We start from the raw sequence: 11774 nt of genomic DNA, 5'->3' as shown, positions 1-11774 counted from the left end.
TGGCGAAATGGGAAAAGTAGGTTTGAAGAATGTTTGACAAGCCGCTTGTGTGGTGTATTTCGCTCTTAAGTCACTGAAACGGAAACTAAATTACCATCATTAGGGGTGTTCACAGTTCGTTCCAAATTGTGTCTGAAAATGTAGACGTCTACATTTTGAGACATTTTTAGCATCAAACTGTGAGCACCCCTTTCTAGCAGTCGTCGCAAAATCGTCTCAAAACTTTGCTGGTGTTGCCAGACATTTCTTGTTTGCGTGCATTGTTTATATGTCGCCTTTCGATTTTGTTTCTGAAAAATTGTAATTATTTAACTTAATTACCAATTCGTAATATTTGTTATTCCTTTTCCTTGACTTGTTTCTTTTCATCAGAAATTGCGCTCAAATTAAATGCAAATACGGAAAACTGCCCAATAAATAAAAAAAATGTGATTAGTATTGCCATAATGCAACCCTGCTGCGAGGTTGCAAAATGTAGACGCGTAAAAAACATACCTTTGAGTGTGACAAAATGTAGACGGCGTCGTTTTCCAATTTTGTATGGGAAACAACAACACCACAGATTTTACGGTTAGAAAACGTCTTAAAATGTAGACGTCTACATTTTGAGACACTATTTGGAACGAACTGTGAACACCCCAATTTAAAACCCATTTTTTTGTAAAAAGAGCTCAGCAAAAATATTTTCAGGAAACAAAAATTAACTTAAAGCCTTCCGAGCTCGTTCTTCAAATTGATTTTGCCGAGAATTATAGGTTGACGCACCAAAACGAAATACAAAGTGCTCATTTCAGCTACCGCCAGGTAACAATTTTTCACTGGTTCACTGGTGCTTCTCAGTCGTTTGCAGTTATAAACGATAAACTTACGCATAATAAACACGACGTATTTGTTTTTGTTTTAAACCTTTTAAAATTAAAAGAAATTATGGGCATTTTTCAAAGATTTTAATATTTTATGATGGAAGCTGCGCTTAATTTAAAAATAAATACATTTTGACAAGCTTGAATGACATTATTAAACAAATTGGATGTATATATATGGAATGGAATTTTTTTGCTAGTTCTCACGGAAAGGGAGCCGTTGATGGAGTTGGAGCCGTCACTAAAGAAAAGTGTGGCAAATAACAAAATCTAAAAAACGTTGTTTTACCAGATGCACTATCGTTTTATCAATGTGCACAAAACAACACAAATGGAATTAAAATGAATTTTATGCCATCTGCTCAAATGGAAGGAAGTGAAAAATGTTCCAGGTATATCCCAGTTGCATTCGTTTTGTTGCGATGGCCAACAGTTAGAAGCAGCTAGGACTGCATATTCCATTAAAAAAACTTTATTTGACATTAGTAATACTATTTTCAGTTAAGTTAGTTTCCGTTCTTTGTTTTTACATAGTATATAAGATGAATATACTTATTTTGGTTTTTCTTTATTGAAGATATTTTGTTAAGTTTATAATTTTGGTTGTGAAAATAAATATATTGAATATATTAAAAATCATTTATAATCATCTTTTGCATGTCTAATTACATAAAAAGTAAAAAAAATAAACATAAAAAGTATGATGGAACAAAATTTCGCATGCGACATATCGCGTGCTACAGTGATTAAAATTAAATAAAAAATAAACTACTTAATATTTTTGAATAAAATAAAAAGCATTATTAAGATACATCAATGCATAACATTTAAAAATTAGTCGCATTAATATATTTCTTCAGGTTTCGCTGAAAAGTGTTTGATTTTTTTGCTTTGAAAGCGACTTCTGTTTTTGTCGCATGCGAATGGCTTGATTTTTTGTAATTATCTTGAAAATGAACAATTGGCCAAAATCAACCTTAGCACCAATCATAGTGCTAATCAAGTGCTATAGCTTTCGCCTTTTGTCAAAATAAAATAATGTTTTGGTATATGTTTTTTTTCACTTTGAATGCGTACGAATGACGCATTCGACATTGGAGAAATGCCCATATATATATATATATATATATATGTATGTACATTTGACGTTAAAATTACTTCTAACGTGAAAGTAAGTTCTCCAATGAAATAAAAATCAAATATTTTAAATTTCTTTAGTTTTAATTTCAGGAAATAACTAGATATACGATTGAAGAATAAAATAATTTTAGTATCCCAAAAAACGTATTTTAGTGAGTCCGATACTGAGTAGTATCGATACTTTTTCCCTGATACTTTTTGAGTATCGATACCATGGGCTCTGTTGCTCGACAACAAGTTAATTTGTGTGAATATGATTTTTACGGCTAGCGTACAATAAAAAATCCTCAGCTGACATCCGTCTTCGATCAATACCTTTTGCGAAGTGAAGTCCAAAGCAAAAAGCACAATATATTCTCAGTACACTTAAACCAATTTTACATATGTACATACAAAGTTTGGAGAGCAAGACTAAGGTTACCAGATTGTAAATAATACTAAATATACAATTTAATTGTAATTCAATTGAAATTCATAATAGATAAAAGTATATATAATGCCGCTAATGTTCTCCTCCAACATCCTTCCCCCGTTGAAAGGCCTGACTTTCAAAAACAATTGATCATTCCAACGGAAGGGGTGCAAGCTTTGTTATTGAGCGCCTGATGATACCCTTTGAAGTTTTCACGTCAACAACTCGAATATTGCGTCTTTTCCAGGTATAACAGATGTTACTCGTGCTAGCAACCAATGTTGAGGCGGCGTGTTATCTTCATGGACGATGACTAGTTGACCGACATGTACATTCGGCTGCGATTGTGTCCATTTAGCGCGTCGCTGAAGTGAATGCACGTAGTCCCGTTCCCACAAAGACCAGAACTGTTGCTTTAAATAAGCTACCTTCAGCCATCTATTCAAATAACTCATTTTCTTCTCGCTGTTGTCAGAGTTGCTGTACAGTGTTTCTTCTGGCGCTGGCGTCAGCGTTGAACCTATTAAGAAATGAGCTGGCGTTACAGCTTCAGCATCATTAGGGTCGTCTGTCATTGGTGCAATCGGTCGAGAATTGAGGATTGCTTCCACTTCGATGAAAACTGTTTGAAGCTCCTCAAACGTCAGATGTGCGTTCGCAATATTTTTGAGCACAATGGTTTTCGTGGATTTCACGGCAGCCTCCCAAAGGCCGCCAAAGTGTGGTGCCCTTGGGGGTATAAAACAAAATTCGAAGTTTTTATGAGCGCTAAATGATTTTAAATTGTTGATTGTGTTTTCGCTGAGTAGTTGACTTTTCAAATTGGCCAATTTTGAGGCCGCACCAACAAAGTTTGTGGCATTGTCGCAAAAAATTTTTTCAGGAACACCACGTCGAGAGAAAAATCTGCGCAGGCAGAGCTCAAACGCATTGGTGGACAATTCGCTCACCAACTCGATATGAATTGCCTTTGAGGCAAAGCACACAAAAATGGCCGCATAGGTTTTATACGGTGGTTTACCTCTAATACGGTATGACGTGAAAAAGGGGCCGCAAAAATCAACTCCAGTAATTTTGAATGGTCGCTCGCCGCGCAGGCGATCTGCCGGAAGGTTGCCCATTATTTGCTGTACTAGGCGTGGCTTGTAATGAAAGCAGTGGACACATTGACGGACGACTTTTCTAATTACCTCTCTTGCGTTAACAACCCACAATCGTTGACGCAAAATTGACAAGAGTACTTTCGGTCCGGCGTGTAAATTTGTTCGGTGCAGGTGCTCAATGTAAAGCCAAGTGAATCTATTGCATTTAGGGACTAAAGCTGGAAATTTAGCATCGAATGGCAATTCTGAGTTAGCTAACCGACCACCTACTCTCATCACACATACTGTAGTATTGCGTAACTTCATTTCGTGCAAAAACGGAGCAAGGCGTTGCAAGCTGGATTGTAAAGATTTGTTTTCCTTCAATGCGCTCATTTCAATTGAGTATGAAGATCGCTGAATTTGCGCAATGATTTTCCAAAATGTGTCGTTTAACTCCGCTGCAGGTATATGCACGAGGTCTGTCGCTAACAACGTGTTGTCTGGTCGAAAACCATTGAAACACCGATATACATATGTCAATATGCGAAGTATTCGCATGTACGATGAACAGTCACTTATAAGAGACTCTATGATTGATTTAGCGCTGTTTGTATTTCTGCTAATTAACACTGTCTTGGCTCGTACCTCAATTGGTGCTGGCAATGGCTCGTGAAGTTGTGGCCATTCATCGTCAGATTTTGCTAGGAAGTCTGGGCCCGTGAACCACATGTTAGTGACCAAGTCTGTTGATCGGCATCCACGTGAGATGATATCTGCCGGGTTCTTTGATGACGGAACGTGTCTCCAAGCAATATTAGCGCTGTGCTCTTGAAGTTCCGACACCCTATTCGCTACAAAGCAATGAAGTTTAGACGCGTGCATTTTCATCCACTGCAGCACAATTTTGGAGTCCGTCCAGAAATGTACAGTATTGATGTAAGAATCTAATTTATACGAGAATTTGCGCCAAGTTCGGCTTAATAGCACAGCAGCACAAAGTTCAAGTTTGGGCAATGAAAGTACGCGAGTTGGTGCTACCTTTGACTTCGCGACGAGTAAGCTGACCTTAACGCCAGTTGCTAATTTGGCGCGGACGTATAGGCAGCATCCATATGCTCTCTCAGAGGCGTCTTCGAAGCCATGTATGTCGCATATGTAATTTTTCGATGTGAAGACATAGCGTGGGACTTCGATCCTCGCTAAGGCTCGCAAGTCTTCCGTTAAAGCCTTCCATGTGGTGCTAGAGTGTTCATCAATCGGCGTGTCCCAATTGAGTCCTTTTAGAATCAGATTGCATAAAGATCTTACATCGAATTATAATAGGGCTGATTAAGCCTAGAATATCGAAAATTCGGGCAACAACAGAAAGTATTGAGCGTCTTGTACACGGTTCATTGATTTCAACGTGGTAGCTGAATACAAAATTATCACGATTCGGTTGCCATGCGATACCTAATGCCTTTGTAACCTCATGGTCACCCAATTCAATAAACACTTCGTTTTCGGATGTGGGAGTAATCTCTCTACAATTGCTGCTAAATTTGGTGAGCTGCAGTCCGGCCTTCCGCAGCAATTTAACTAGTTCATTCTTTTTGTATTGCAATTCTTCTATTTGTTCAGCTCCCGTCAAGAGATCATCCACATAGAGATCATTGCGTAGCGTGTTAGCTCCAATGGGAAATTCGTCTTGATGCAAATCAGCGATATGATGAAGTGCTCTAATTGCAAGGAAGGGTGCAGCCGACATTCCGTACGTCACAGTATTTAACGTGTATGTTTCAGTTGGGCTGGTTGGCGCAGATCGCCACAATATTAATTGAAACAGTCTATCTTGCTCGCTGACGACGAATTGGCGATACATCTTGGCTATATCGCCCGTGAGAGCAAACCTATTCAAACGAAACGAAAGAAGCGTTATAATTTAGTCTTGTTGAATGGTTGGCCCCACCATAAGCAATTCGTTTAATGACTGTCCTGATGTTGTTTTCGCAGAGGCGTCAAAGACAACGCGAAGTTTTGTTGTTAAACTCTGCGGTCGCAAAATGCAATGATGAGGTATGTAAAAGTGAGGTTTCATTAAGTTGACATTTTGTGCGAGTGACATATGACCCAGTGAGATATACTCGTTCATGAACTCGGAGTATAGATTCTTGAGTTGTTCATCCCGGCCAAATCTTCTCTCGAGCATTTTGAAACGTTTGCTCGCGTTGTCAAATGAGTTGCCAAGAGCATTTGGCATTGTTTTAAAAGGAAGCCTTACTTGTAGACGGCCGTCCTTCTGCACTCTTACTGTGTTGACGAAATGTTCTTCGCACATTTGTTCTTCGTCAGTAAATTTTGCTGGTTTAGTGATACAGTCTTCAACTTCCCAAAATTTTTTAACAAGTTGTTCAAGACTGCTAGCTTCTTGAACTACATTACACTGCTGCGCCTTACTGATATCAACACTCCCAATACTTCCGCCAACAATCCACCCGTACGCAGAGTTAAGCAAGCAGGGCATATTTGGACCCAGGTTGTATTTACCTTCTCGCATTGCCTCAAAAAATCCCATAGTGTTGATCAAAATATCCACTTTGGTAGATAAATAAAATTGTGGATCAGCAAGAGTTATTCCAGGAGGTAAGCACCATTCTGAGGTGTCAATTGTTTCTTGAGGTTGGTTTGCGCAAATCTTTTTTATTACCGAAAATGTAGAAGACCACTCAAACTCTGAGCAGCGAGACCTTAACGTTGCAAATACGTTGTGACTAATCTTTTGGCGTATACCTGCGATACCGCTCACTTCTTGTTGTACGCGACGCTTTTCAAGCTGCAACAGTTTTGCTGTTTCCTCTGTAATGAAACTAATTTCAGAACATGAATCTAATAATGCGCGAACTAAGTGTAGTTGACCAAATTTGTCTCTAATTTGGACTATTGCAGTTGGGATTATGCCCTTTTTAATAGTGCGTGACACCAACAAGGCGCTTGATTGGGGCATAGCATTATTCGAGTCTTGGACCTTTGATGGAGCGGTAGAAACGGGCATTCGTAAATTGGCACCTTGCGTAAAATTGTGTAGAAGTGTGTGATGAACTGATTGACAAATTTTGCATCTAGATTTTGATTGGCATTCTTTCATGCAGTGCGTCTTTCGTAGACAGTTGAAGCATATGCCAGCCTTGCGTACATAATCGATTCGTTGCTGCAAGGATAACTCCTTGAATTTATTGCAGCTGCTGATATAGTGCGACGGTGAGTTGCAATACACACAGTTCGCATTAGTGGTCACAAACGTCTTTGAAGTTGATGCCTGTTTAACCTTGGGCTTTGCGCCACGCTGATCTGACTGATGATCGCCTTGGCTCTCAAGATATTGACATCGACGGTTTAGAGTGTTGCAACAATCCTCCCATGAGGACAGTTTATCGAAACCTTGCTGCTCGTTGTACTTCGCTTTGGTTTGGGCGTCGACCTTCGAAAGCAGTATGTGTATCATTATGTTGTTCATGATTTCTTCGGCCGACCCTATGGAAAGAAGAGATCCACGTATAGCGGATGCATTATCGACGAGTTTCTGTAGCGTCGTCGCCTCGGGTTGTGTCATCGTTGGTAACGCAAAAAGACTTGAAATTCAATCTAAAAAGATGAGTACGTCGTTGTCGTATCGAGCGTCCAATCGTTCCCACGCCTTGGAGTAGTTATCTTCAGTTATCTGAAAGGACTGCACAACTTCTAGTGCGGGTCCAGACAAACAGTTCAATAAATAATTGAATTTATCTATTGTCGCAATGTATGGGTCATTGTGTATTAAGTTTGCAAACGTGCTTTTGAACCGTTTGAAGGTTGCATACTTGCCGCCAAAGCTTGGCAGCTTCAACTTAGGCAAACGGTTATGGTGTGCAGCTCCAGCAGTCATATTAGTATTTATAAAGGAGCTTTCTGCCATGGGTGGTGCACTAGGACGACGCTTTGCTTGTAATAAAGCCATGATTTTCACCTTTGCGGCGATAAACAATTCTTCTTGTGATGCTCGTGCAGTGTCGGTGCTTTGCAAATTCTCAATCTGCGTTTGAATTTGGCATAATTGACGATAGTGCGAATCTAAAATTTGAAGTCTGCATTCGAGTACTCTTGCGTCCTCCTTGTCACCATCAGAATTTACCTTGTCGTGGAGATTAGTTATATGGCGCTCGAATACATTTCGTTGCGTTCTGAGTAGAACTAGTTTTGCTTCTACTTTGGAGTGATCGTTGCCTGCACTGGCATGCGTAACCTCATCTTCCTCGCCCATATTTAATAAATGTTCAACAAACGAAATTACTAACTCTGTTAATTCGCTCCAGTTAAGCGACAACGGTGCGTAACGCAAGGCAATTCAAGAGAAGCGTTGACAAAGGTGCGAGAGTAAAAAATGCCGTTGATAATACAGATGTACGTATATATAAGCATATACTCACAAGTAAATAGACGAATTGACTATAATGTAAATGGTATGCAAATTTGTGGTATGTGTATACTTATACTTGCAATGTTATGTACTCAGTAGTGTGCACATAAATTTTCATTAGCACATGCTCCACCTATATACATATGTGACAGTACGGTACCTATGTATATGGTTGCTGGGACCCTTTGACTTTCACTTGCTCCAACGATTCCAGGCTTGGTAGCTGATGTTGAAGTGGTGTGAAAAAAATGATGTCTCGATTGGTGTGAGTTGGCGCAACTAATCCAATCGAACCTTTGCGATATTGCGGTGCACAGGTGTGTCCTGTCACGGTCGCCACTAAATGTTGCTCGACAACAAGTTAATTTGTGTGAATATGATTTTTACGGCTAGCGTACAATAAAAAATCCTCAGCTGACATCCGTCTTCGATCAATACCTTTTGCGAAGTGAAGTCCAAAGCAAAAAGCACAATATATTCTCAGTACACTTAAACCAATTTTACATATGTACATACAAAGTTTGGAGAGCAAGACTAAGGTTACCAGATTGTAAATAATACCAAATATACAATTTAATTGTAATTCAATTGAAATTCATAATAGATAAAAGTATATATAACGCCGCTAATGCCAGAATGAGTACTCAGTATCGATACGAAAGTCTGAAATTTCGAACCCTAGATGTGCTGAATTGTCGGTTACTAATACGCGGTAACCAGTTCTTGAAAAAAGAAGTTCGGAACATTACACTGGCCACACACGACGAACATATGTGGGGGCAAGGTCGCCAACAAGCACCCAGTCGTTTGCCGCAGACGGTGAGCGGTTCATATGTGATTTTGTTGTAATAGCATAAAGATGGATAGCACGAAGGCGGATGATTTAATTGCAATGTTTTGACTTAGCTCTTTTATTATTATTATTAGTTTAGTTTGGTAAACAGATGTCCATAGTACACTTGAGATATGGAGGGAACACTTTTCATTGCTTTTAAATGGCGAAACAGATGGCGCCTTTGATGAATTAGAACCCGAACCAATGTATAGGGACGAAGCTCACGTCCCTCAACTGGACCAAGACGAGGTGAGAACAGCAATAAAGCGGCTTAAGAACAACAAAGCCCCCGGAGCCGACGGTATACCGGCTGAGCTGTTCAAAGCCGGTGGCGAAGAGTTGGTGGGGCGTATGTACCAGCTTTTAAGCACAATTTGGTCTGATGAATACATGCCCGAAGAATGGAATCTCAGTGTACTTTGCCCAATCCACAAGAAGGGAGATCCCGCCGTTTGCGCCAATTATCGCGGAATAAGCCTTCTTAATATTGCATACAAGGTCCTGTCGACGATACTGTGTGAAAGACTGAAGCCGTTCACGAACCAGCTGATTGGACCTTATCAGTGTGGCTTCAGACCTGGTAAGTCCACCATTGACCAGATTTTCACAGCACTTCAAATCCTGGAGAAGACACTAGATAAGCAAATCGACACACACCATCTTTTTGTTGACTTTTAAGCTGCTTTTGATAGCACGAAGAGGAGCTGCCTGTACGACGCCATGTCCAAATTTGGGATCCCCGCAAAACTAATACGGCTATGTAGAGTGACGTTGAGCACAACCTTCAGCTCCGTCCAAATTGGGAAGGACCTCTCCACGCCGTTAGAGACCAAACGAGGTTTTAGACAAGGCGATTAACTCTCGTGCGACTTTTTCAATCTGATGCTGGAAAGCGTAATAAGAGCTGCCAATCTGAATCGCAGCGGCACCATATACAGCAAAAGAACGATGCTGCTGGCGTATGCAGATGATATCGATATCCTAGGTCTGAAACAAAGGGACCTAACCGCAGCATTTTGCAGTTTAGAAAAAGGAGCTAAAGAGGTTGGTCTAGCGGCGAACGAGGGAAAGACAAAGTACCTCCTGGCAACATATAAAGAGTCCACGCGCTACGGGACACACGTCACTGTTGGCAGATATAACTTTGAAGTAGTGAAGGACTTTGTCTACCTAGGATCCAGCATAAACACCACCAACAATGTCAGCCTGGAGATCAAGCGAAGAATAACTCTTGCCAACAGGTGCTACCTTGGACTCGGTAGGCAATTGAAAAGCAGAGCCCTCTCTCGACGAACGCTCTACAAATCTCTCATCATGCCCGTCCTTTTATATGCCGCAGAATCTTGGACGATGTCGAGCAAAGATGAGAAGGCTTTGGGGGCTTTCGAGAGAACTATTCTACGCAAAATCTACGGCCCTGTTTTCGTGGATGGCGGATATCGGAGAAGATGGAATGAGGAACTGTATGAGCTTTTTAACGACATGGACATAGTAAAGCGCATAAAAATACAGCGATTGCGTTGGCTTGGACATGTTGTACGCATGGATGACGACTCTCCGGTGAAAAGATCATTCGACTCCGCACCCATGGGTGGACAACGAAAGCAGGGCCGCCCACGAACGCATTGGAAGGACCAAGTGCAGAAGGACCTGTCTGCGCTCGGGATAACCAACTGGCGCAAATTCGCGCAGGAGAGAAGCAATTGGAAAAGCTTTTTGGTCTCGGCTCAAACCGACAAACGGTTGTTGTGCCAAATAAGAAGAAGAAGAAGATTAGTTTAGTTTATTCTTAGCCAATTAATACAAAAAATTCTTATAGGCTAAGTGGAGGAACACCTAAAGAATACGGACTCTTGAGCCAGGGAAAAAAAGTGGGTGTGGCCCGCCCCTTTTCCGGGTTTTAACGGCATATTTTTTTTTTGTGCAAATTGACAGGGGCGGCGATAGGGGGGGCTAAACGTGGAATTTTCCCCATTTTCAAAAGTTTGTTTCGAAAACTATTGAACCGATTTTCTAAATATGGACACAGTTGGAAAGGTGATTGAAGGGCCTTTCAATCGATATATATATCTATGTATATAATGTATACACATTGAGAGAAAAAGTAAAAAACGAAATTATGGCAATTTTTTTATAAAAATGTGTTTTTCTTTAAAAAATACGTAATTAACTATATTAACAGATATGTTTATCAGAAAGACCACAAAAATACCGTTAATTTGATATATGCCTTGTAGCAAAAATTCTTGTGGATATCATATTTGACTAAATATATATAAAAAATATAGTTTTATATGAAAAAGGAAAAGCGATTGAGTTGTAGAATTAAATGGATAATTAATCAAGCTACGCTATCCACAGTATTTTTGGGTAGAATTCCTTTCTGCGTAGGCGGCCTTCGGCCGCGCTTAGGGACTATAACCCTCACACCGTAGAATTCTTTTTTCTGTGTTGCCAAATATAAGGGGCTGAACACCTTTTGCAGAGAACACCTGTCTGCGTAGGCGGCCTCTGGCCGCGCTTAGGGATTATAACCCTCACAACGTAGAATTCTCCTTTCTGTGTTGCCAAAGAAAAGGGGCAGAACACCTTTTCCAGAGAACAGCTTTTTGCGTGGAATTCTCCTTTCTGCGTGCGAAGAAAAGGAATAGAAACCCCCTTTCCACAAACGTATTTTTCTTGTGCATTATTTAGGGGTTTTTAAAGTTGAAATACAAATTGTATTAATAGAGTGGCAGCACCAGTTTTCCTCCATCTTATTTATATTAACTACACCAGACTTTACTTTTTCTCAAAATATGTTGCAATTATATTGTTACGATTATCCTTGAACCCTCGTCCGGATTTCCCAAATCCTCCAGTTCGTATCGCTGGATTGTTAAATAAAGGCTAACGATGACCAAATGGTAGTACAATTAACTTTATTGTACAACAAACAATTTTACAATACTTGCTAATACAGTAAAAACACTACAATACTTGTTAAAGCAATTACAACGCTTTACTA

The 11774-nt window shown here is 40.1% G+C and overlaps 2 protein-coding genes across 2 annotated transcripts; both read right to left on the bottom strand.

Moving 5' to 3' along the window:
* Positions 1 to 5421: 5421 nt before the first annotated feature.
* Positions 5422 to 7089, bottom strand: LOC118755194. Its single transcript, XM_036490046.1, has one exon. It carries the CDS (start codon positions 7087 to 7089, stop codon positions 5422 to 5424), a length of 1668 nt encoding a protein of 555 aa, XP_036345939.1.
* Positions 7090 to 7116: 27 nt separating this feature from the next.
* LOC118755193 lies at positions 7117 to 7776 on the bottom strand. Its single transcript, XM_036490045.1, has one exon. The coding sequence runs from the start codon at positions 7774 to 7776 to the stop codon at positions 7117 to 7119; it is 660 nt and encodes a 219-aa protein (XP_036345938.1).
* Between the last annotated feature and the right edge of the window lie 3998 nt (positions 7777 to 11774).

The sequence above is a fragment of the Rhagoletis pomonella genome, unplaced genomic scaffold, assembly GCF_013731165.1.
Source record: "Rhagoletis pomonella isolate Grant_MI unplaced genomic scaffold, Rhpom_1.0 Rhpom_scaffold_05593, whole genome shotgun sequence".
NCBI lineage: Eukaryota > Metazoa > Arthropoda > Insecta > Diptera > Tephritidae > Rhagoletis > Rhagoletis pomonella.
Note: the sequence above shows the minus strand (reverse complement) of the source record. Positions and strands in the feature narration are given on the sequence as shown.